General features: G+C 35.7%; 4 protein-coding genes across 6 annotated transcripts; 3 read left to right on the forward strand and 1 right to left on the reverse strand.

The window, feature by feature from the left end:
* Positions 1-1,865: 1,865 nt before the first annotated feature.
* Positions 1,866-9,219, forward strand: LOC149740428 (alpha-(1,6)-fucosyltransferase-like). The gene is made up of 10 exons (XM_089872992.1): positions 1,866-1,889; positions 3,056-3,238; positions 3,621-3,763; positions 4,256-4,424; positions 4,610-4,718; positions 5,008-5,248; positions 5,818-6,076; positions 6,290-6,475; positions 6,951-7,098; positions 7,980-9,219. Exons 2-10 carry the CDS (start codon positions 3,153-3,155, stop codon positions 8,346-8,348), a joined length of 1,710 nt encoding a protein of 569 aa, XP_089729118.1. The 5' UTR covers positions 1,866-1,889; positions 3,056-3,152; the 3' UTR covers positions 8,349-9,219.
* A 518-nt stretch (positions 9,220-9,737) lies between these two features.
* On the reverse strand, positions 9,738-12,676 carry LOC149740429 (uncharacterized). 3 transcript variants are annotated; one of them, XM_089873003.1, is made up of 8 exons: positions 12,560-12,676; positions 12,497-12,526; positions 11,292-11,425; positions 10,994-11,128; positions 10,826-10,922; positions 10,656-10,766; positions 10,381-10,417; positions 9,738-10,089 (listed from the first exon to the last, which is right to left on the reverse strand). In XM_089873003.1, exons 1-8 carry the CDS (start codon positions 12,564-12,566, stop codon positions 9,870-9,872), a joined length of 771 nt encoding a protein of 256 aa, XP_089729129.1. In that variant the 5' UTR covers positions 12,567-12,676; the 3' UTR covers positions 9,738-9,869. The 3 variants fall into 3 exon arrangements, with proteins under 3 accessions (XP_089729129.1, XP_089729127.1, XP_089729128.1); XM_089873001.1 differs by lacking the exon at positions 12,560-12,676 and having other exon boundaries at positions 12,497-12,536; XM_089873002.1 differs by lacking the exons at positions 12,497-12,526; positions 12,560-12,676 and adding an exon at positions 11,503-11,664.
* A 1,847-nt stretch (positions 12,677-14,523) lies between these two features.
* LOC149740430 (sodium-coupled monocarboxylate transporter 1-like) lies at positions 14,524-20,418 on the forward strand. Its single transcript, XM_089872991.1, has 13 exons — positions 14,524-14,776; positions 15,157-15,358; positions 15,643-15,760; positions 15,998-16,104; positions 16,464-16,579; positions 16,822-16,962; positions 17,361-17,490; positions 17,837-17,925; positions 18,237-18,349; positions 18,716-18,870; positions 19,151-19,282; positions 19,440-19,575; positions 19,908-20,418. The coding sequence occupies exons 1-13, from the start codon at positions 14,601-14,603 to the stop codon at positions 20,093-20,095; spliced, it is 1,803 nt and encodes a 600-aa protein (XP_089729117.1). The 5' UTR covers positions 14,524-14,600; the 3' UTR covers positions 20,096-20,418.
* Positions 20,419-20,516: 98 nt separating this feature from the next.
* LOC149740431 (uncharacterized) lies at positions 20,517-21,376 on the forward strand. Its single transcript, XM_089873011.1, has 4 exons — positions 20,517-20,707; positions 20,839-21,014; positions 21,082-21,125; positions 21,199-21,376. Exons 1-4 carry the CDS (start codon positions 20,635-20,637, stop codon positions 21,374-21,376), a joined length of 471 nt encoding a protein of 156 aa, XP_089729137.1. The 5' UTR covers positions 20,517-20,634.
* The last annotated feature ends 114 nt before the right edge of the window (positions 21,377-21,490 follow it).

Here is a 21,490-nt window from a genome sequence, read left to right on the forward strand (position 1 = left end):
GAAAGATGGGACACTCAAGCACATATTGCCCAATATTTTCAAAACCAAAATAGATGACGGTTTTTGGGTAATACCACGAATTAGTACTATCATTCCTATATTTATTGACAACAATTTAATAAAATATAATAAAACACACGAGGAGTTATTTAGCGATCCGCACAACAGGTGAAACTTTACAAATTTGAATAAACACAGGGTAAGACGGGACAGTTTAAAATCATTGTTAATTTTGATTAATAAGTGTATTTATTATTAGGAATACACGCAAATAACACAAAATAATACTGTACGCTTTGAAAATCAAGTTTCTTTTCCTTTTCCTACTGCTATATAGTTTTTAACATGTTACCTATACATTATATTATTGCATAACAATTGGTATTGTTCGAACGATAATGGGTATTGTTCGAACTTTAATTGATAAATATTGTATCCTACAAATGTATAGTAGAGTGGGGGAAGTTGGGACACATTTTAACTCTATTTTCTCGTCCAACGTGGTAGTAAACAAGGAACTTTTAAAGAATTGTAAAACTATATGCTTAAGACTCCCATAGACCGTTGTTAACTGTTTAAAACACGATCAGGATATTCGAATATTATGCGCCGAAGGTGTCCCATCTTCCCCCATCTTATTATACAGTAGGGTGGGGGAAGATGGGACACCTTTTAACTCTATTTTCTCGCCCCGTTTAGTAGTAAACAAAAAACATTCAAGAAATTATGAAATTATAAACAAACGACTCCCATTGACCGTTAGTAATTGTTTAAAACACGATCAGGATATTTAGATATTATGTGCTAAAGGTGTCCCATCTTCCCCCACCCTACTATATATGAACTTGTAATAACAGAAAATTGTTAATAACTATTGATAAAGTTTACATTTTTGCTACAAATTGAGTATTGCTACACTGCTGTCGCACAAGCCACTTCTCATATATTATCTCTTGTGCAAATGACCGAACACTCGTGTTATAACTTTTATTGCCCCGCAACCCGACGGTAAGTTAGTTACCTCCATTCATTCTTAACAACTAAAGGTTTCTTAAAACGTCAACGAAAGCTGGAAGCAAGGCTAGACAGACGAAAAAGTTCCAAGAAAATTTGGGCGTAAAGGAACAAGAATTTGAGACTGTTGATTTACGTTAAGGGCTTGTGTTCGGGACATTGCGTTGTGACTGTAAGGCGTCACAATTGGAAAATTGGTGTATAGTTTACTTGTTAACTACAGAGACCAATAACCGAACCGCACACTGGTGCCACGACACAAACATCGCCTTTTTCACATCTATTCCTTTTCTCTATAACCATAGCGATGTAACCGGTTTCCAACAGATTTCTTCATTAGGATGGGCCAGGGCGGTTACCACCACCAGTCAGAAAATGCCATTTTATAATGCTGTGTTCGCCATTTTATACTTGTTATGCGTAAATCGCTTAGGTGTTCGTCATGTACGTGTTTTTTTGTACATGCAAGCGATATACTACAGAAGAATTAGAAAATGCAGAATGCATTTGAGTTATCGCAAGATATACGTAAACATGTTTAGCTAAGTTTAAGTTCGAACCTACTTTGTTACCCGCATTTTATTTTCCGTTAATCGTGTGTAAGTTTAATAAAGCGTGTATTTGTGTTCGTGTGAAACCAACCAGCAGCGCCGCATCACTCGGGTTCGGCTTACTTTCCTGCTTTCCTCTTACGTCCTTTAGTTGTAGTTGCATTGACTTTAAGTTTAGTATGTACGTTTAGTTTTACAGCCAGCCTTATATATATCCGCTTCAAGTTTATCGTTTCACCAATTATTCTTCTCTATTCCAGATGTATAGGTTATTATAATCCTAGACCTAAGTGATGGTATCATGTTAATAGCCGCAAACAGTTTGTATGTACTTTGTTGTTCCTTTGACGTTGCGTTATTTAATCGTTCTTATTTGTGATACAGAAAACCATCCGTTAATAAACAAACCAAAAGGGATGCGATGGCTAATGCGGCAACAATAAAATAAGAATAATTGTCATAGAACCTTAACGTTTATTTGCTTTACTAAAAATATAAAATCTCTGATAAATCGCGTTTAATATTGGTCAATTTGGGAGCAGGGGCGAAACAATGAAATCAAGACGTATTGTTTTATATTACAATGGTTATTTTCTTAACTTGGTCTTAACTGACTTATTGGGCTTGATAGCAGGTGCGCCGATTACCTAAATACCTTGGGTTTGTGGAGCGCACTTGTGCGTTGACCATGACATCATGTACGGAAATTCGTAACATAAATTTGGTACTGTTTTTCTTACAGTTACGTGTAAACTAAATGTACTTTACCTGTTAAAAAGGCGCTATAAAGACGACTTATTAGAGATATCTCCAGTAGGCCGTGGTGCTAATAAGGAAGTTAAAACAACAACTTTATTATTTAGCATACATGTGTCAAAAATAGGTTGGATATTTGCCTTTTCACGTATAAGATCAAGTAAAGTATTGAGAGTGCAGATACCCTTTTTTATTACTTTTTTCTGTTTCATACGCCTCGTTCTTTGGATATTTTTATTTTTTGTTCTTATGATGGCTGACACTTTGATCAGATTAAACCGTTTAGTTTCACGCTACAATGTTTAATAGCAAATACAATGTCTGTAACAAAATCATGAAGATCTAAACACATCAGCAGTACCCACATTGCCTGTAACAAAAACATTAAAATCTGAATCCAATAGTAAAAACATTGTCTGGGAAGAGAATTCATTAAAGTCTAAAGACATCGTTAAATACAATGTTTTACAAACATGCAAGTCGACACACATATGGCAGGAAATCGCAGTTTCCTAATCAAACACAGCACCAGCATTACTGCCGCCGTTAAGATCAAATTAAATCATCTTAACTAATAACCCTACGATGGTAGTTTTGTTTTCTTCGAATCGTTGCTTAAATTAATTTGTTTATCATTAGATTGTAACCATTACAAACGGATTTTAAAATGTTTACGATCTTACCCTATTTGTCATATTGCCCCACCCAACCATGTGCTATTTTATTCCCCATAGATCTGTGGACTTTTGCTGTTTGAAACATTTGGTATAAGATCTTAAAAGGTTTTAGGATCAAGAAACATCAACCGCTGTTTGCCTTTATCAAGTTACCATGAAATGCTCAACCTTTTACATGAAGTTTCTTTTGGTTGGCTCTTTGGTATTAAACTTCATATTATGCTGGCAACTTATCACAAGGTATACCTAAATAAACAGTGTGGGTTCCTGGAGACGCACCGTCTCTGTTGTGTCTGCTTACCATAACAAGATGTTTTGTTTGCCATGTCGGTTAGCCAATATCACATTAGGTAGCAGTTTGGAAACTATTCTGTTTTAAATAATTTCTTAAAGAATATTATTTTCATTTGTAGGGTATAAGATGATTATAGTTTACACTATATAATATCCCATATTCCTAATCATTTTTTTGACCACTACCAGCACGCTTTTAGGGAAAGGAAAAAATGTAACATTTTCCCTCAAACTACTATATACATTGCCCAAAATAATCTGTATTTTGATACAGTTACCAAGTCTATTAACGCCACATTCATACTCAATTTTATATACACTTCTACAGTGGTACCGACAGACTAACGGCAAGATCAGACACTATTAAAAGCGATGGTGAAACGCAGGACCCAGCAGAAGTGGTGCAGTTTGAACATCCAACAGTGGAAAAAACACAACTTGTCCAAGACGAAAAAACGGAAAACAAGCAAGGTATTTGGGCAGAGAAAATGTAGATAAAAATTAAAGATTTCTGAATCGCTCAAGTTCAATAATATACTTTTTTAAGCTTAGATGTTAATATTTAAGGCGCATAATTAGCAAATGCTTAACGATCTATTTTCTATTTCGTAAAAGCGGTACGAAAAAGTATCATTTTTTTGTATTCTATTATATATTGGCTTTGTTATGCAATACGTATTAAAGTATTGGTCTTTTAACTGATGCTGATTGTACATGCCGTAACGGCATACTGTGGTTCTCTAATGAAAGGGTCAACTGTGACTTTACTTCGGGCACAATACTCTTTCATTAGAGCTGTATTGTCACGTATAAAACTTCGCGTAACCGGATACGACACTCCTATAGCACGGGTGTTCGTACACCTTGTGCCAGCTTACGAGTTACCATGTATATGTAACTTTGTGGGTGATTATATTTTTGATTTTTTTTTATTTTGTTATGTATGGCTCCCTCTTTTTTAAGAATCAAGAGAAGATATCTTCTTTAACCCCATCCAGACTGGAAAATTGTTGGATAAAACGTTCCAGATACAGGAATTAGTTTTTCATCACATACAACAACTACGTAACAGTGAAAATGACAAAGAAACTGTTTTACAAAACATGGAGAGGTTATTTGAGCCGCTGAAAAAGTAAGATAATGTATATAATAATGCGTATTACCATGTAAGCCATTTTATTAGCAAAGAGATGGGAATTAACAGCAAAATCATCTGGATTTAAAACCAGAGAAGAAAAACCTTTCATGTTTACCCAAAGTGTTTAACAAAGAAACAAAAACTTATTCTTTAGCTAATTTTTGTTCATTTATCTGCAGTGATCTTTTAAACGACCAAGAAATAATGCACGAACAAGCCATGAAGTTGGCCGCTGTTGAAATAGAACAACTTAACAAAGAAGCAAAAGCATTTATACAAAAAACACAAGTAAAACAAAAATATTTATTAACATATGATTTCTTAACTCTTAACCAATTTTTAATACATGTCCGTCACACATCGGTTATAGATCTAAAACCCCGATATTTGCTCAGAATATTTCAAGTCTTTTCGGCGCCAGTTTATTTCTTTCAGCATCCGGTAATTGGAGTGTGCTCGCTAGGTATATTACCACTTTTAGCCATTTTTTAGGCGCAGCCGCGCAGGCATTTTTACTAAGTTGTGTGGTTATACAAATGAGTCAATTAAGGTAACTAAACTTATGCTTTTCCCCTAGAACCCTCAAGATTGTTCCAAAGCTAAAAAAATGCATTGTAAATTCGGGGACCAGGCATGTGGCTTTGCGTGTATGTTTCAAGAATATGGAATCTGCATGTTCCTTGGTATAGGTAGTGGCCGCGTTGTTGTGTGGGACTTAAACGACATGCTTTCTTACCCGGGCCTCAAAGAAGCATATCGTGATCCAAGCGATACGTGTAGTGATCTAAATGGTACAGAAAATGCTGTCCAATGGAAAGGTAAACATATCAATATAAGTGGAAGGTCCTGCAGCGTGAAACGCGTTAGCTCCGTGTGTTTAGGCCATAGTTGGTCAATTGCCCTAACATTGTATAGTAGAATGGGGGGAGATAGGACACCTTTAGCACATAATATCCAAATATTATTTTAAAGAATTAACAACGGTCTATAGAAGTCGTGAAGATCCGGTTTTATAATTCGTTGAGTGGTCTTTGTTTACATCCGAATAGGACGAGAAAATAGAATGAAAAGATGTCCATCTTCCCCCACTCCACAATATATTCACATTCCATACTATGTAGTTGGGATCCTACTGAGTCATTGGAATTGTGCCAGATTTGGCCTATTACCGGCATTTTGTTTTTAAAGTCTTTATCTTTGTTGTCGTGTTTTATAACTATGTTAACAAAACACATATTCAGGAATAAATGATCCAATAAAAACAACAGCTGTTGAGAAACCTTTGTTTTTTTTTAAATATATAAATACAACAATTTGTTACTTATACTTATAAGTTATAAGTAGCACTGTTTGACACTTATAAATTGTTAAGCTTTATTTTCTACAGGAGAATTAGCAAACGGAGGCAACCAAAACGAAGATATCGTGAAAGTTACTATGAATAACCCTTACCAAAATGGCAACACAAACTTTGTTCCTTGGAAAGTACCAGACAAATTCCTAGAACGCATACAACGTGTGCATTCAAGCCCAAATCTGTGGTGGATAGGCCATGTCATGTCTAATATGCTGAGACCTTATCCCCACATTCTGGTGGAGTTTGAAAACATACAGAAAGAAATCAAATTTGCTTCACCAATAGTGGGGTAGGTAAAGTGAGAAATAGTGAGAAAGAGATCCTCCAGAGGAATCGACCTTTCGTCTGCCATAAAGCAGAACTTCATCAGAGTTTGCCTTTATTGTGATAACTGTAATAATTATGAATAAGGTCCTTATATTTAAAATAAATTGAGTGTATATGTTACTTTTGATTTTATGTTTATACACTTTACACTCAGCTTACGAGTTGATACATTTAGAATACACTACCGTGACGGTGATAAAGTAACTACCGGTGAAAGTGAAAGTCATGCACTTGAAGATTACATGCGCCATGTTATCCACTGGTATGAGAAGTACCAACTACGTCACCCTGGAGAGAAAATTGATAAGCGTGTGTATTTGGCTGCTTCTACTAAACAGATATTTACAGAGGCAAAGGAAAAGTGAGTTTGTTTACCAACGGCGCATTCAGGTTCAAGTTAAAAATTAACTTAACGTTATGTCACAATAATGGTATGCGTCACGCCAAAAAGTGATAAAAAAGCATCGTGCTGGTATTTTTACTCTAATGACCCATTATCCATGTGTACACATTCTTTAGGCCTAAGGGTGTGGTGTTTATCATGAATCTACATTCTGTTTATAAACATTCGATTCTTAAAATGCCTGATTAATTGCCTACTTGTTTGTCCCAGAACCTGCTTTAGCTGGTTTCTCTCTAGTTAGTTTAACAGCGAAAGTTTTTAACGAATGCACAGTAAGACGGTTAAATATTTCTTTACACGAATGAGCTACTTCCTTAATCGCGCATGACCGTGTGAACTTTAAAACCTGATTCACTCCTTCTGTTTGTACGTATGGATCGTAAACTGAGACTCTTTCCCATTTTTATTCATAGTGTGTTTTTTTCTGTTGCAGGTATCCTGATTTTCAATTCATAACAGCACCCGGATATGTTACTATGAACTCACAGGACAGGAAACACCCTGCGGCAGTTAAAAGTATCATGTTTGACACCTACACATTAGTGGCATGCGATTTCCTTGTTTTAACATTATCGTCAAACGTAAGTTTCCTTGATAAGTCTTGTTATGGGCAAATAACTTTATTGAAGTCGCCACAGTAAAATGTAGGTGTCATTATTCTATAAGGGCTTTCTCTTTTATATAAGTGGGGACAGAGTCGTAGAAACACCGAGCAGTCTAACTGCCGCCATCTTGTTTCCAAAATCGAGCAAAAGGGGTGACTTTTGCAATAAATTGCGGTATTCATTTGTGGGAAGGCGTAACATAGCTTATATTTACCTTATCAAACATTCTTTGCGAAAAATATTTAAAATTATCCATATTAAATTACTAAAATGTCACAAATTCATTGCTTCTAACTCTCGTTTGCGACCTTTTTTCGATACAGAAAACAAAATTCGCATATTTTTTAGACTTTCCAGCCTTTAAATTTAGTTTTAGGTCCAAGTTTCTTTTCAAATTACCCAAAAATATGCATTTTCCCTATACCTACTGTGTTTTTTTGGGCACAAATTAGCGTTCCAACTGTTTTTTACGTAACAATGGGTTGGACTACTTTGTATTTTACGGCTCTAGATGGGTATTGAAGACCTGGGTTTAGGCCAGACTTGGTCTAATACCTCACCCAAACGAAAACAAAGACTACCCTACACAAATCTAAAAGAGCTTTACTTTTGTTGTGTGTTTGTATGAATTTATAGGTTCCATTTTATATGGATGAGTTTCTACAGAAAGGCATACCTGGGAACCTTTTACTTTTTCATGTAAAGCTAACAAATTAGACATATTATTATAGTGACAATTAAGTTAGATTGTTAGAATAAATAAGTATCTTGCCCAAGGTTACACACGTCCACAATTGTAGTAATACTAAAGCCAGCATATTTGGGTAACGATATATGTTATGTGTCATTTTTTGCAGGTTGGTCGACTTGTAGATGAACTTCGACAGACTATGTTCCCTGACCCAAATTACAGTCTTGTTTCAATTGATGATCGGTACTGGTACTACGGCGAGGCTCCACAGTTTGAGATTGCGATACAATCGCATACACCTCCTTCCCCCTGCCCTAAGGTTGGGTATGGTGGTAAAAACTTTTATGACTTTGTAAACAAGGTACGAAAAATAACTTGTGAGATGGCATTTGATGTTGGCGACATTATTGAAGTGTATATTTGGATGAACAAGGGGTACTTGTACGGTGGGCTTAATCAAAGAACAGGAGTTGTTGGACTATACCCAGCACATAAAGTGAAACCTAGATTAGCTTCAGCACCCTACCCTATTTAAATCAGACATTGTGGTGTTTGTGATATATAGTAGGGTGGGGGAAGATGGGACACCTTTAGCCCTTAATATTCAAAAATCCTGATCGTGTTTTAAACAACTAACAACGGTCTATGGGAGTTATGAGAATACGGTTTTATATTTCTTTGAATGTTCCTTGTTTACCACCCAATTAGACGAGAAATAAGAATGAACATGTGTCCCATATTCCCCCACCCTACTATAATTACTTTTAGGCCAATTCTAAATGGGGTTTACTAAAAATAACTTTAAGTATCTTAACACATTTTGCATTCGCTTCATTATGTTCTAAAGTTCATTTATTTCTAATTTTAAGCCAATTCCAAATATGGTTTGTTTTACCTAAAATTAAATATAACTTAACACAAAGTGTATTCGTTTCTATTAGGCTTCTAAAGGTAATTTTTTACGTATGCGACTCTTTTATACCGTTTTTACTGCGTTTTTTTTACAAGGAAAAAAAAGAAATTTGCTACATATATACAATTTGGCTGCTGCTTTTTCTGTTTTTTTTTACGCAACGGTTTTCACACAACGTTCCGCAATAACGTATTTGTTGTGTCCTAATTGACACAGAAGTGCATTTATTTGCGAGTTGCACAGTTTTAGAACTTTTTAACATCGATTTTAGTACACAGAAAATATGAAATCTGGTATACATAGCCTATATAATTTGGTTGTTGTTCTTTTTGTTATTTCTGCCAAGAATATAAAATCAAAAGTTGCATGCCGGTAGAACATATTTTTGTGTCTTAATTAACTTAGAAGTGCATTCATTTATGCGTTGCACTATTTTATAGCTTTTTTTATAGCGTTTTTTTTTGCACAAGAAATAATAAAATCTGATACTGTATATTTATAAATTTGGTTTGTTGCTCTTTATTACGTTATTTCTAATAACAACAACATCAGTGTCCGGCGCCGTGGCGTAGTGGTTAGCGCGCCTGCCTGTAACCATTGTGGGCGTAAGTGTCTTTGGGCAAGACACTTAACGACAATTGCTCCAACCCAGCGGTCACTAATGGGTTGTCAAAATTATCAGCCATACAAAAAAAATAAATAAAAAATCCCCCAAAAAATAATCACCCACAAAGTAACATACAAGGTAACTCGTAAGCTGGCACGAGGTGTATTAACACCCGTGTTTTAACGACTGTCGTTTTCCGGCCACGCGAGGATAAAGTAAGTTACATTCAGTGATCGCCCTTGCCGGCACTTTATTAGACTGTGAGAATTCTGTCGAATATGCCTGTAACAATGTTTTCGTATATGTTATTGAATGCCATAACCGTGCGGATATTATAAAGTATCCTTTCTTACCTCCTGTAAGTCCCATTTAACTGCTAAACATTTAACAAGGCGTTTTGATGCGGTACTACAATTTTATTGTAAATCAAATACCATTATATCTGGAATATATCATACCGTTATACCTTCTGAATATAAGAATATTTAAAATGGTTATGAATACAAATCTATGCTAATCAGCCGTTTAAATTCTTCTTAATGGCCAGTTACATTTCTGCCTCGTGCAGTTTCGAGACAAATACCAGTGATACACCTTGCCCCATTAGACGCCAGATACAGCACCGTATCTGCCACTTCTTGTGGTTCCAAACATGTTTCACCAAGAGGGTGCAGGGCGTGAGCGTTCTCAATTATCTTTTTCGCACCTTCCGGTCCAACCATTCGCTCAAAAAAGTCAGTTTTTGTAACCCCCGGGCTAAAAGAGTTAAAAGGTTTCTAAACTTTGAACTTTGTTTAATTGCGCAATACCGTATAGTATATAGTACTGTGGAGGAAGACGGGACACTTTTAGTACAAATATCTAAATATTCTTACTATGTCTTAAACAATTAACAATGGTCTACGGGAGTTGTGAAGATACGGGAGTTGTGGTTTTTAAATTCTTTGAATGTTCTTTGTTTACTACCAAATAGGACGAGAAAAATGAATAAAAAGGTGTCCCATCTTCCCTCAACCCTATTATATTATACAAGGAATGTTTACTTACTTTACGCTGTTTACGCGAATTCCATACTTGGCCAGTGCTGAAAAATACGATGAAAGGAGTGAGACTGAATAACACAACTTTTATTTATGTTTTAAATAAAAGAGCGAACATCAAATTATTTAAAACAAAGAAAGAAATCAGGCAAGGAACGACAATCGTCAAAATACTCTACGGGTAAAAACTACTAATAGAAAAAAAACAAAAAAGACGTATGATGAGTAAACCCAATTATATTTAAAAAAACATCACCAACTAAACTGGTTTGTTAAACTTACATAAAGCTGAAGACTTAGTAAGATGATCTATCGCGCATTTACCCATGCTATGGTGCAAGACATAGGTACGACATACGGTGGTAACGAGGCTTGATGTATTGACAATACAACCTGCAAATATAGTAGGTAAACAAAAAGTCGTCTTATTCTACAAATTAACTTCATTTTACCTTTGGTCTTCTTTAAATGAGGCACACATTGCTGTGTAAGGTAAAAAGGTGCTTTAACATTCACAGCGAACAGCTTATCGAAATCTTCAACTTTGGCCTTTGAAGATACATTGATTTGAATATACTTTCTAATTTTAACAATCAAGTAAATTTGTAATTTACACTTACAGTTTCTATATCTCCAGTGATTCCGTATCCAGCATTATTGATAAGTACGTCAATTTGGCCAAGTTTTGAAACTGTCTCTTCAACAATGCGATCCACATTTTCCACTTTAACCAGATCGGCACAAATTGTAATGACCTGAAACTCCGAAGCCTTTTATAAGTATAGCCCAACGTGTATAGCCTATATACCTAATTTAACAACATCAAAACACAATACACGGCGAAATCAGTTTCAATCTTAAACTTAAGATTTATTCAGAGTAAATTCACGTACGTTATATATAACAATGTGTTTATACCTTAGGTGCTCCTTCTTCTTCGCATTTCTTCGCAACCTTTGATAATTTTTCTTGGTCTCTACCACAGAGAGTTAAAAAAGCTCCCTTTTTCGCAAAGTTGCAAGCAATCTTTTCACCCATTCCACCAGAGGCACCTAAACGTTAATAGAATAAATTATTGCAAATTGTGACATCGATTAATTGATCAACATTATTATCTTAAATTACTTACCTGTTACCAAAACGACTTTATTTTTGAATTCATCCATCAGAATGTTGTATAATTCTATCACCACTGTCTATGCTCTTTCACTGTTAACGTATATAGTGCTATGGTTGTACTGGCGTCTTTATTTAACCTGTGCGTACTATTTTAACTAAGGGTTTGCTTTAAAATTTACCTGAAATATGTACAAAACAAAATGTGCGGCTTGCAATTTTCGAAAAAATTAGACAATCAAACGATTGTTTTCGGAAACGACAGTCAGCTCATGGTACGAATTTTCCTAGAAAATGCTCCCTTAAAAAATACAAAGTTCTTTCTGAAAAAATACGTAAGTTCTCCCTAAAAAAACAACATGACTTGTCATGTAGTCGTAGACTATGTTGTCAACACGAAGCATCACACCACCACTGAAATTACCCGCACGTCAAATTCCCAGTAAGCACACTTTCTTGCAGTAAAAAAATACGAACGTTTTTGCTTTACTGTATCACACTCACATTTTTTAATGGGTAACGCTAAAACTTGGCGGGGATTTTTTTTCTTACACATATAGGAAGTTCGCTAGTTTCATCAAAAAACCTTTTTGTAACATTACAGAGCTCTGTCTGTAACTTTAGCAAACTTCGTACACGCTGCGTATCGGTGCATATTTTGTTAATGTTTCAACCGGGGCCCGCATAAAGGACATTAGCACGGTTGGTTAGCGCGCCTGCCTCGAACCCAGAGGTAATGGATTCAAAAAAATTCACAGAAAAATAATCACAATCACCTACTAAGTAACATACTTGGTAGATCGTAAGCTGGCGCGAGGTGTATTAACATCATCCGTGTTATAACGACTAACGTTTCCCGATCACGCGAGGATAAATTACGTTCATTCATTCATCAAATTTCTACACTATACTCCGCACACTGGGTGGGCGCCTTTTGACGTTTCCAAGAATATATCAACGTGTATTAGCCGCAATACTCACAGCTTAAAGAATTAAATATAGATTACCTCTTGGTTGGAGGGAGGCGCGGAACCACTGTACCATCATAGTATACACTTCAGTATACTATGGTACCATGATGCCGGTAATTCTCTTTTAAAACACAAAGATTCGGTTTTGAAGAAGTATAGTTTTACTTTAGTCTGTTCATACTGTTGGCCAAATTTAATCTGTAAACTTTTATAACGTTTTCTTTGCTGAAAGAAATATTCATAAATTTGCAAATACTTCAATAACAGTATATGTCATTAATTAACTAACATTAACAAAGAACTTATTTAAGTACATACAGGTTATATACAGTCGGTTGCTTCTTTATATACATTGCCTATGGTTCCTGCAAAAGTTAGTATAAACCTATGTTGGTTCCTGCTACATTGGAGTAAAACTAATGCAAAAGAAGCCGTTTTCCACACAGCGCAATCAACGTAAAGCGGGGAGGGGACTAAAATCAGCACAAAATGTCGAAGCTCCGTGCGCATGTGAAATATTTGCTAATTAATTTTCAGTGTTACCATAACATATGCCGTTGCTTTGAATCTATCTTCTTTAAATCTGTTTTTAGGTCTCCGATTTTTCTTTTGGAAACCATATATCGTTGCTCCAAAGATCCCAGCGGAAGCATTAAATTGTTTTTATCTTACAAATAATTGGAAACGCGCAATGACTGATAATACTGAAATTGAAAACCATTTTGTAAGCGGGAACACTTTGTAGTCTATCCCTATACTGTTCTACCAATTTGAAAACAACGGTTGCAGGTTAATAACTTAGTTTCCTATATAGTTGGTTACCAAAACGTATAGTTTGATTATTACTTAGTTCTTATATAAGACTCCCGAGCTGTACATGTCAAGTCCAACATGTTATGTCCTATATATAGTTTGCATTACGTTAAAAGGTCCTATAAAATATTTCAAGTGCGATTTAATGATAAGAATACATCGATCTCTCATTTAAAACTAATGTGAGTGTAAAGTAAAGAAAGCAGTAATGAGATGATTTGTTGCTGTTCAACATGTGTTGTGCTTTTAACCTACGTGATAGCGCTGCGTAACGCGTTTGTTTTAAGCTTGCACTCACTATATTTTCTACATGCGTATTAGCAACGTGCAAACACTTTTCTCAATATGAAATGAGCGGTAATGCAAAATGCAGCCGCAAGGCACTTAGGGCTATACGAAACTTTGCGGTATATAGACATGCTTCCCAGGAGTGTTTCAATGATTTGCAAGGCCAGCACGCAGAGACTGCTAGTTATAAGCTATTTCGCAATTGCTGTATAGTTTATGCAACAGTTGTAGGCTACCTTTGGTATATATGTGGAATGGCAAAATGAACAGTTTGTGTATTTCGTAGTATGAGATCTAAAACCATAGCATTGTATTTTGCTGCACTTATACGCAGTAATTATGCACTTCGGCTCGCATATTGGCGTGTGGTTTCATTTCCTGCGTTGTGGTAGTATGAGGCAAAGTTAACTGTAACACGAGAGCTTGATTCGCGCGGATAAGGAACAACCTCTGCAGTCTGCTGCAACGTATGGGTCGAGGCTTACAGTACATATAGATCATTTTCGGCGATTTGTTCTTTTCGCTAATGTTTAACGTCTACAGCATTGTAATTGCGTATGAAAGGACGGTACGACATCGGGACACAAATAGCGACATTCCAAACTATAATACGTACCCAGCTATAAATTCCCCTTCGCTTTTGTATCTTGCAGTTCTTGCGTACTAGAGACATATGGTTGCTACTGCTAGGAAAGAGTAATAAACGTAGAAAAGAGTTATGAAAGGGAATGGTTGAATCTTGTTTTTTTAAGTGATATTTTTGATTCAGATGTAATTGTTATAGTCTACTGTATAAGCATTAAACCAATTGCAATTCCTCTGCAATTATAGTACTAGTTAGTTACAGAATTGAGACATTTTAGCATTTTTAAAGTTATTGGCAAAGCCTGCTAGAGAAACGTATTTCAAAGATGAAATGCAGCAATTAACTTTGAATTGATGTGTGTTGTAATAGCGTATGTTACATCTTTAATCAATTTTTCAATTGAACAAGGTTAAATAGTTGCCAGCAGGCTAGGTGATTTGCTTAATTCTAAAAATGAGTACCACAACCCAAAACAGTGGAATGTCGAACCTGGAGGATCAAAGGAGTTTCAGCGCAGGCGATTATGCCGTATTTGGTTGTTTGTTTTTTGTGTCAGCTCTTATCGGGCTTTTCTTCGCTTACAGAGACAGGAAGAAAAAGTCTGCGGAAAACTACCTTTTGGCCGGCAGGTTATACAACTTATTTATACAAATGATACAATTTATATATAGTAGGGTGGGGGGAGACGGAATATCTTTAGCCTATAATATTTATAATTCTTGGAATGTTCTATGTTTACTACCAAATGGTACAAGAAAATAAAATGAAAAATGTCCTATCTTGCCCACCGTACTATATCACTTAATAAATGATGACGGCAATTTTTTTAGCATGGTTGTTATTTTTCTATCTTTTATTTCGTCTACATTCACAACCACATGAACGCAACATTTCCCTCCACATTCGTGCACAGAGCCTTTTCACGTACTTGAATTCATTCGTTATCGTTTAAACTAAGTATGTAGCATATTTTCCATTACCGCAACAACAGCATTTACACTGTTAACAGAACTATGAGCGGTTGGCCGGTTGCCTTGAGCCTTACCGCAAGTTTTATGTCAGCGATAACCGTACTGGGAACTCCAGCTGAAGTTTACATCTACGGAACAATGTTCTGGTGGTTCTTTATAGCTTACACAATAGTAGCAATCGTCACGGCCACCATATTTGTACCAGTGTTTTACAAGCTTGGCATCTCTAGTACATACGAGGTATGTATATGTGGACGGGGGAAGACGGGACACATTTGTCACATAATATCAAAATATCCCGATCGCGTTTTAAACAATTAACAACGGTGTAGAGGAGTCGTGAGGTTGAGGTTTTATAATTTTTTTAATGTTCTTTGTTACTACCAAATCGGAAGAGAAAACATGCAGAATGAAAATGTCTCCCATCTTTTTCCACTCTACTATATTACTTTAATACGAAACGTAGTTTTGCATGACCTTATTTAAATGGTCGCATTTTTGTATTATTTTGAATTATTTTTTAGTATCTTGAAATGCGTTTCGATCGATCGGTCCGGATAGCTGGAACATGCGCTTTCATCATACAGACTGTCTTGTACATGGGGATGGTGATGTATATGCCAGCATTAGCTTTAAATAAAGGTAAACTGAAAAAAATACGCTAATTTTACGTAAAGTGTGTGGTACGGGACAAACATAAAACGGAAGAAAAACTAGAAACAATACAGAAGAGGTCACAGCAAACTGTAACCATGTACAACGATAGAACAAACAATACGTGACACTATAAATCTTCGAACAAAAAATGCATTTTGTTGGAGAAAACCTTGCAATATAGAACTATATATAGTTGAGAAAAAATTCTTTAACGCTTTTCAGTAACCGGTCTGAGTTTAATTGTGTCTATCGTTGTCACATCACTGGTTTGTATCTTCTATACCTGCATTGGGGGAATGAAAGCTGTGGTTTGGAACGACGTTGTACAGGTATTTAAATAGGGTTAATTTTATAGTGACAAAAATGTGATTGAACTTGTGCTACGGCAAAATTTTGATGCGTAATGAAACAAAAATGCATTATATCTCTAAGTCTAAAACTCTAAAAAGTCTAAAAAATGAATGAATAAAACTTGCTTTATCCCCGCGTGGCCGGAAAATGACAGTCGTTACAATATGGGTGTTTAAGCACCTTCATGCGCATTGTAAACATAAATAACGTATAAGTTGTGAATAAAAACGCATTTTTTGTCTCAGTTGGCTTAAAATAACGTTATTATTGCTATAAGGAATGTTTTTAACTTCCGTTCAGTACTAACCTTGTTTCTATTTATCCTCTTGTATTTAAGTGCTTTGTGATGTGGGTCGGATTCGTTGCAATTATCATAAAGGGCTCTTCGGACGCTGGAGGAATTTCTAAAGTCATCAGTATTGCGAATGAAAATGGAAGAATCGACTTTTGGAGGTATATATTTGTTGGGTGACTGTGGTAACGCACTATAACTCTTTTGGCTTATGACATGTTTTTGTTTCATTTTCTCGTTTAATTTGGTATAGTAAACTAAGAAAACGGGATTCTAGAAAAGCGTTGTTAATTGTTCAAAACACGATCGGGAAATATGAGATTTGGGTGCTAGGAGCATCCTATATTGCCCCATATAGTATTATTAGTTGTTACATATTGTAAAACCACATCTCGTTCTCCAGGTTCGACCTCGATCCCCGTATACGTCACTCATTCTGGTCAATTATAATTGGTGGTAGTTTGATGTGGTTGTCGGTATATGCGATCAACCAATCAATGGTGCAACGTTATTTAAGCTGTCGAAGTCTCGCCCAAGCTAAGCTGTACGCTCATAATAGGAGTCCTCTTACTTTTAGGGCCTGGTACATTTGGGTCATATATCCGGATTTGGCAAACAAAAATGAGACCTCCCATTTAATAAATTTGCACAACTCTAGCTGAAACTCTTTTAAAAGTTGTTGTTGTCAAAAGTTTTCACGCCTACCGTGCCACTTCCCTATAGAAATGAAATTGAAAATGGTTTAAATTTTAGAGGCAAAAACACATTGGTGTTTTTATTTGCGACAGCTTTAGGATACTGTTTAAAATACATATAAAGCAAAACTGTTTAGGTTTAAAATTATAACAAGACTTGATATTATGATTTGTTTTGCTATTTTTTGGCTACGTTCATTTCAAACAACTGTAAATATTGATTCTGTATACTTTTTTTACACTTTAGGTCGCTGTACCTTAACGATATTGGTTTGTTTCTCGTTATCAGCTTGGCGTCGCTGACTGGTTTGATAATGTTTGCAGTTTACAACAAATGTGATCCCTTGACATCTGGTAAAGTAGAAAAATCTGACCAGGTATTTTCAAATGTGAACTATATTAGAAACTTTATTATAAATATATATATATATATATATATATATAAGTATGGTAATAAAAAGAAGAAAAATATTATAAGTATAATACTACGGGGAAAGAAGGGACAGTTTTGCATTCTATTTTCTCGTCTCATTTTGTAGTAAACAAAGGACATTTAAAGAGTTATAAAACCGTATTCTCACAACTCCCATAGACCGTTATTAATTGTTTAAAACACGAACAGGATAATTGGATATTAAGTGCTAAAGGTGTCCCATCTTACCCCATAGTACTATATAATAAAAAATATGTAAGAATAGCAACTGATCTATTTTTTTTAATTAGTTGATTCCATACTTGGTGATGGATATTCTCCATTCTCTGCCGGGAATCCCAGGAATATTTGTAGCAGCAGCTTACAGTGGGACTTTGAGGTATATGTGTATATGAAAGTAGGAATGAATGTTTAATTTAAATACCTTGGCATGGCGAGGCAACGACAGTCGCTACAAATAAGGATTTTTTATTTCACACACTTTTGTGTCTGCTTATGAGTTACCGCAGATGTAACTTTGTGTGCGTATCATATGCACGCTGCGGTATACCCATACAAAAATGGGTTCTTTTACAGACACTATAAGCGTGTGTAATACCCTTAAGCACCTTTATTTTGTATTCGGCAATTTTCTATTTTTTGTTACGTATTTACATCCATGTGTATCAACACATCAACGTTATTTTACAGCACCGTGTCAACAGGAATCAACGCATTGGCTTGCTCAACATATGAGGATTTAATCAAACCAGCGAAGCCTGACATATCCGACAGCAAGTCCGTACTTATCTCTAAGATATTAGGTAAGTTTTACATGTAATACTAAAATATACCGTTTTATTATGGCTCCATGACTGAGCTGGTTTGCGTACATGTATTCAACTGAATATTCGGGTTCAAGGCTTGTCGCTGCTACCTAACTGTGCGTATGTGTCCTCGGGCAAAATACTTAAGGGCAATTGCTCCAACCAGTGGTCTAATGGTTGTTTAAATTTTAGCAATAGAAAAAAACAATCCCGCATGTTACAAACGTATAGTATTAATAGTAACTTGTAAACGGACACGATTTGTTTGAAACAGAACATCCATGCTACGACTGTCGTTCTCTAAGCGAGGTTACAGAAAGTTACATTTCAATTTGAAGTTTTAACTATTTCTGTTTATTGCAGTTATTATTTACGGGTTACTTGGATTGGGCGTTGCGTTTCTATCTTCCCTGCTTGATAAAGTACTAACGATGGCTTTGAAAATGTTCGGTATCATTGGAGGACCGCTTTTAGGAATTTTCTGTCTTGGTATTTTTACCCCAGTGGCAAATTCAAAGGTAAGAACTTCTGTATAAGCCATGTTATAAACCAGTCATCACAATCAGAAAATATAGAATATATGTGCAGACAGTATCCCATCTTACCCCAATGTGTCGTAATATTTGTTTTTAATAGTAATATAGGTCATCTAGAATATTTTTTATCAATTAATCGGTCGTGACATATTTAAATACATGTTGCTTCTTGTGTGAAACGTTAATATATCGTGGCTGTACGTCAACTGTTACCAAATTCTGTTGCAAAGGAGGCGCCGTAAACATTTATATATACTTGCAGGGCGCTTTAGCCGGTTTAATCGGAGGACTAGCAGCTGGACTATGGCTTGCAGTCGGTTCGTACATGTATCCACCTACGGTCGAGTTTACCAGAGCATTGCCGTTACCGACTGTTGGTTGCATTGGTTTAAATGTAAGAAAACGTACAACGTTAAACAGAAAACTTTTATTTTTATAAGTTTATAATTTATAACTTATCTCTCGTACGTATTTTACATGCTCGCCCTGGCACAGCGTATTATAGCCTTTATACAGCTTCTACAGCTTATTAGCATTTAGCCTGCTCCTAGGTTACCAGTTCCTCGACGATGGTTCCAGAATACACAGGGTTAGCGAATACATTGTATGCTCTGTCATATTGCCACTACAGCACTTTCCTGGTTTTGTTCACATGGACTTTAGGAGTGATCGTCAGTTTACTTACAGGTAAAAAAGCTTTTACTTTTGCAAATTTAGATGAGCATACAGAATTGTAGGGTACGATAGATACCGAAAGCACATAATATCCCGTAAGTCGTGTTTTAAACAACTAACAACACTGTTTAGAAGTCGTAAGAATACAGGTATACGATTTTATAAACATTCTTCATTTACCACCAAGTTAGACGGTAAAACAAAAGAAAGAAAGTAAAAACTACTTGCCCCTACAATATACAACGTCGTAAATACTAAACTAATTAGGTTTAACCACTGTCTATTATTAAAATAGACTTGGCCTCGACTGAACCTATTAATTAAAGACAGTTACTAATCCATAGGGGGTTTAAAATCCAGACATGACGTGGACCCGAGACTGCTGGCTTTTGGCGGCGACGTATGTTGTTGCTTAGCAACCGGTAGCTGTGTATGCAAGAGAGAGACTCTCTATATTGATGACGAAGAAGAAGAAGGCAACGCAATGATAGAACTGAATGAAAAATCAGGGCAGGGTTCTATCAAAACATAAGTTGAGCCATTATTTATGTTAAACGAGGTGTAAATAAATTACAAAATAATTAAAATCTTGAAAAATTAACACTTTTTTTATGGTCAAAGCCCTATAAATATAAGGTTGTTATGCGCAGTCATATAAACGGTCATGTTACGGCTTTGGGGATACGTACTGATTTTAAATAACACTTTTTTATGCTGCAACAAATAGGTGATTTTGGTTATATTCGTTTAATTCACTGTTTCGTATAAACAAGTACTCAGATTACATGGTTTCAAAAGTGCAGTGTGCCAATAACGATGTTCGTTAATTGTAAATAAAATTGATTTGTACTCCAAGTGACTACGCGTCATTGAGTCGCGTTTAATTACAGGAGGTACTTATAAACTTACAAGTAGCTGAATAACTCGATTATCATGTTCCGCAGTCAGATTTAAATGTGGAAAGCATAAATAGAAAGCTGTTTGGTTGTCTTTTACACTTAAAGCGGCTGCATGTGTTAAATCTAACGTTAGTATTGCTGGAACACAATTGCAGAAGTTGTGACCTTGGTAATGGGAACAGGATGGTCAAGAAAAAGTAGAAGAAAGGAAAATCCAAACCGTAGCACATTACAAAGAAACGATGGTAAATTACGATTGTGTATCCCGGATAACTGATTTAATTTAAATTTTACAACTTGCATGCTCAATTATGTTAATAAACAACAAACTTTTTCCACATTATTTATAGCAATGCAATTTATTGTTTTACAAAAGATAGAAAGAGTTGTTCGACGCCTGATAGCGTGGATCGGTACGCTGATGACGAAGGGTGTGACGTAGGCGTGACGTCACGTTTCTGGATGGTGTCTCCAGAATGGACAGGCAGCTCGTGCGGATACCCTGCTCTTGCTTCTTCGACTTTGTCGCTGCCGTCAACAGATATATATGACGTAATGATATAAAATAAGCATTCGACTACAAATTTGTTAAATTTTAAAATTTGGTCCATTTTTTTAGAAACTGGAAGACTTTAAACGTCCGCTCTCCAAATCTCCGATTCGGTAAGCGTTGTTTGTAAATGGTTAAAAATTGATATGACTTACTTACACGTTTGTACTTTTACATATTATACAGGACACTTTCAAATCAGTCGACGCCTCACAAGTTTACTCGCCGTCCTTCAACCGCACCAGGATTATTTCAAACGATTGAGAATTACACCGAATGTTGTCTAGAAGATGATAAAGTAAAGATCAAGTCGTCTTCATCGTATATTAATGATGACGAACAGAAAGAGGTGATGCACATATAGTAGGCTAGGAGTTGATGGGGCACCTTTTTATTCTATTTTCTCGTCCCATTCGATGGTAAACAAAAAGTTTTAAAGACTTATAAAACTATATGAGGAATTTGATAAACGTTTGAA

Source organism: Ciona robusta, chromosome 2 (assembly GCF_009617815.1).
Source record: "Ciona robusta chromosome 2, ASM961781v2".
Taxonomy (NCBI): Eukaryota; Metazoa; Chordata; class Ascidiacea; order Phlebobranchia; family Cionidae; genus Ciona; species Ciona robusta.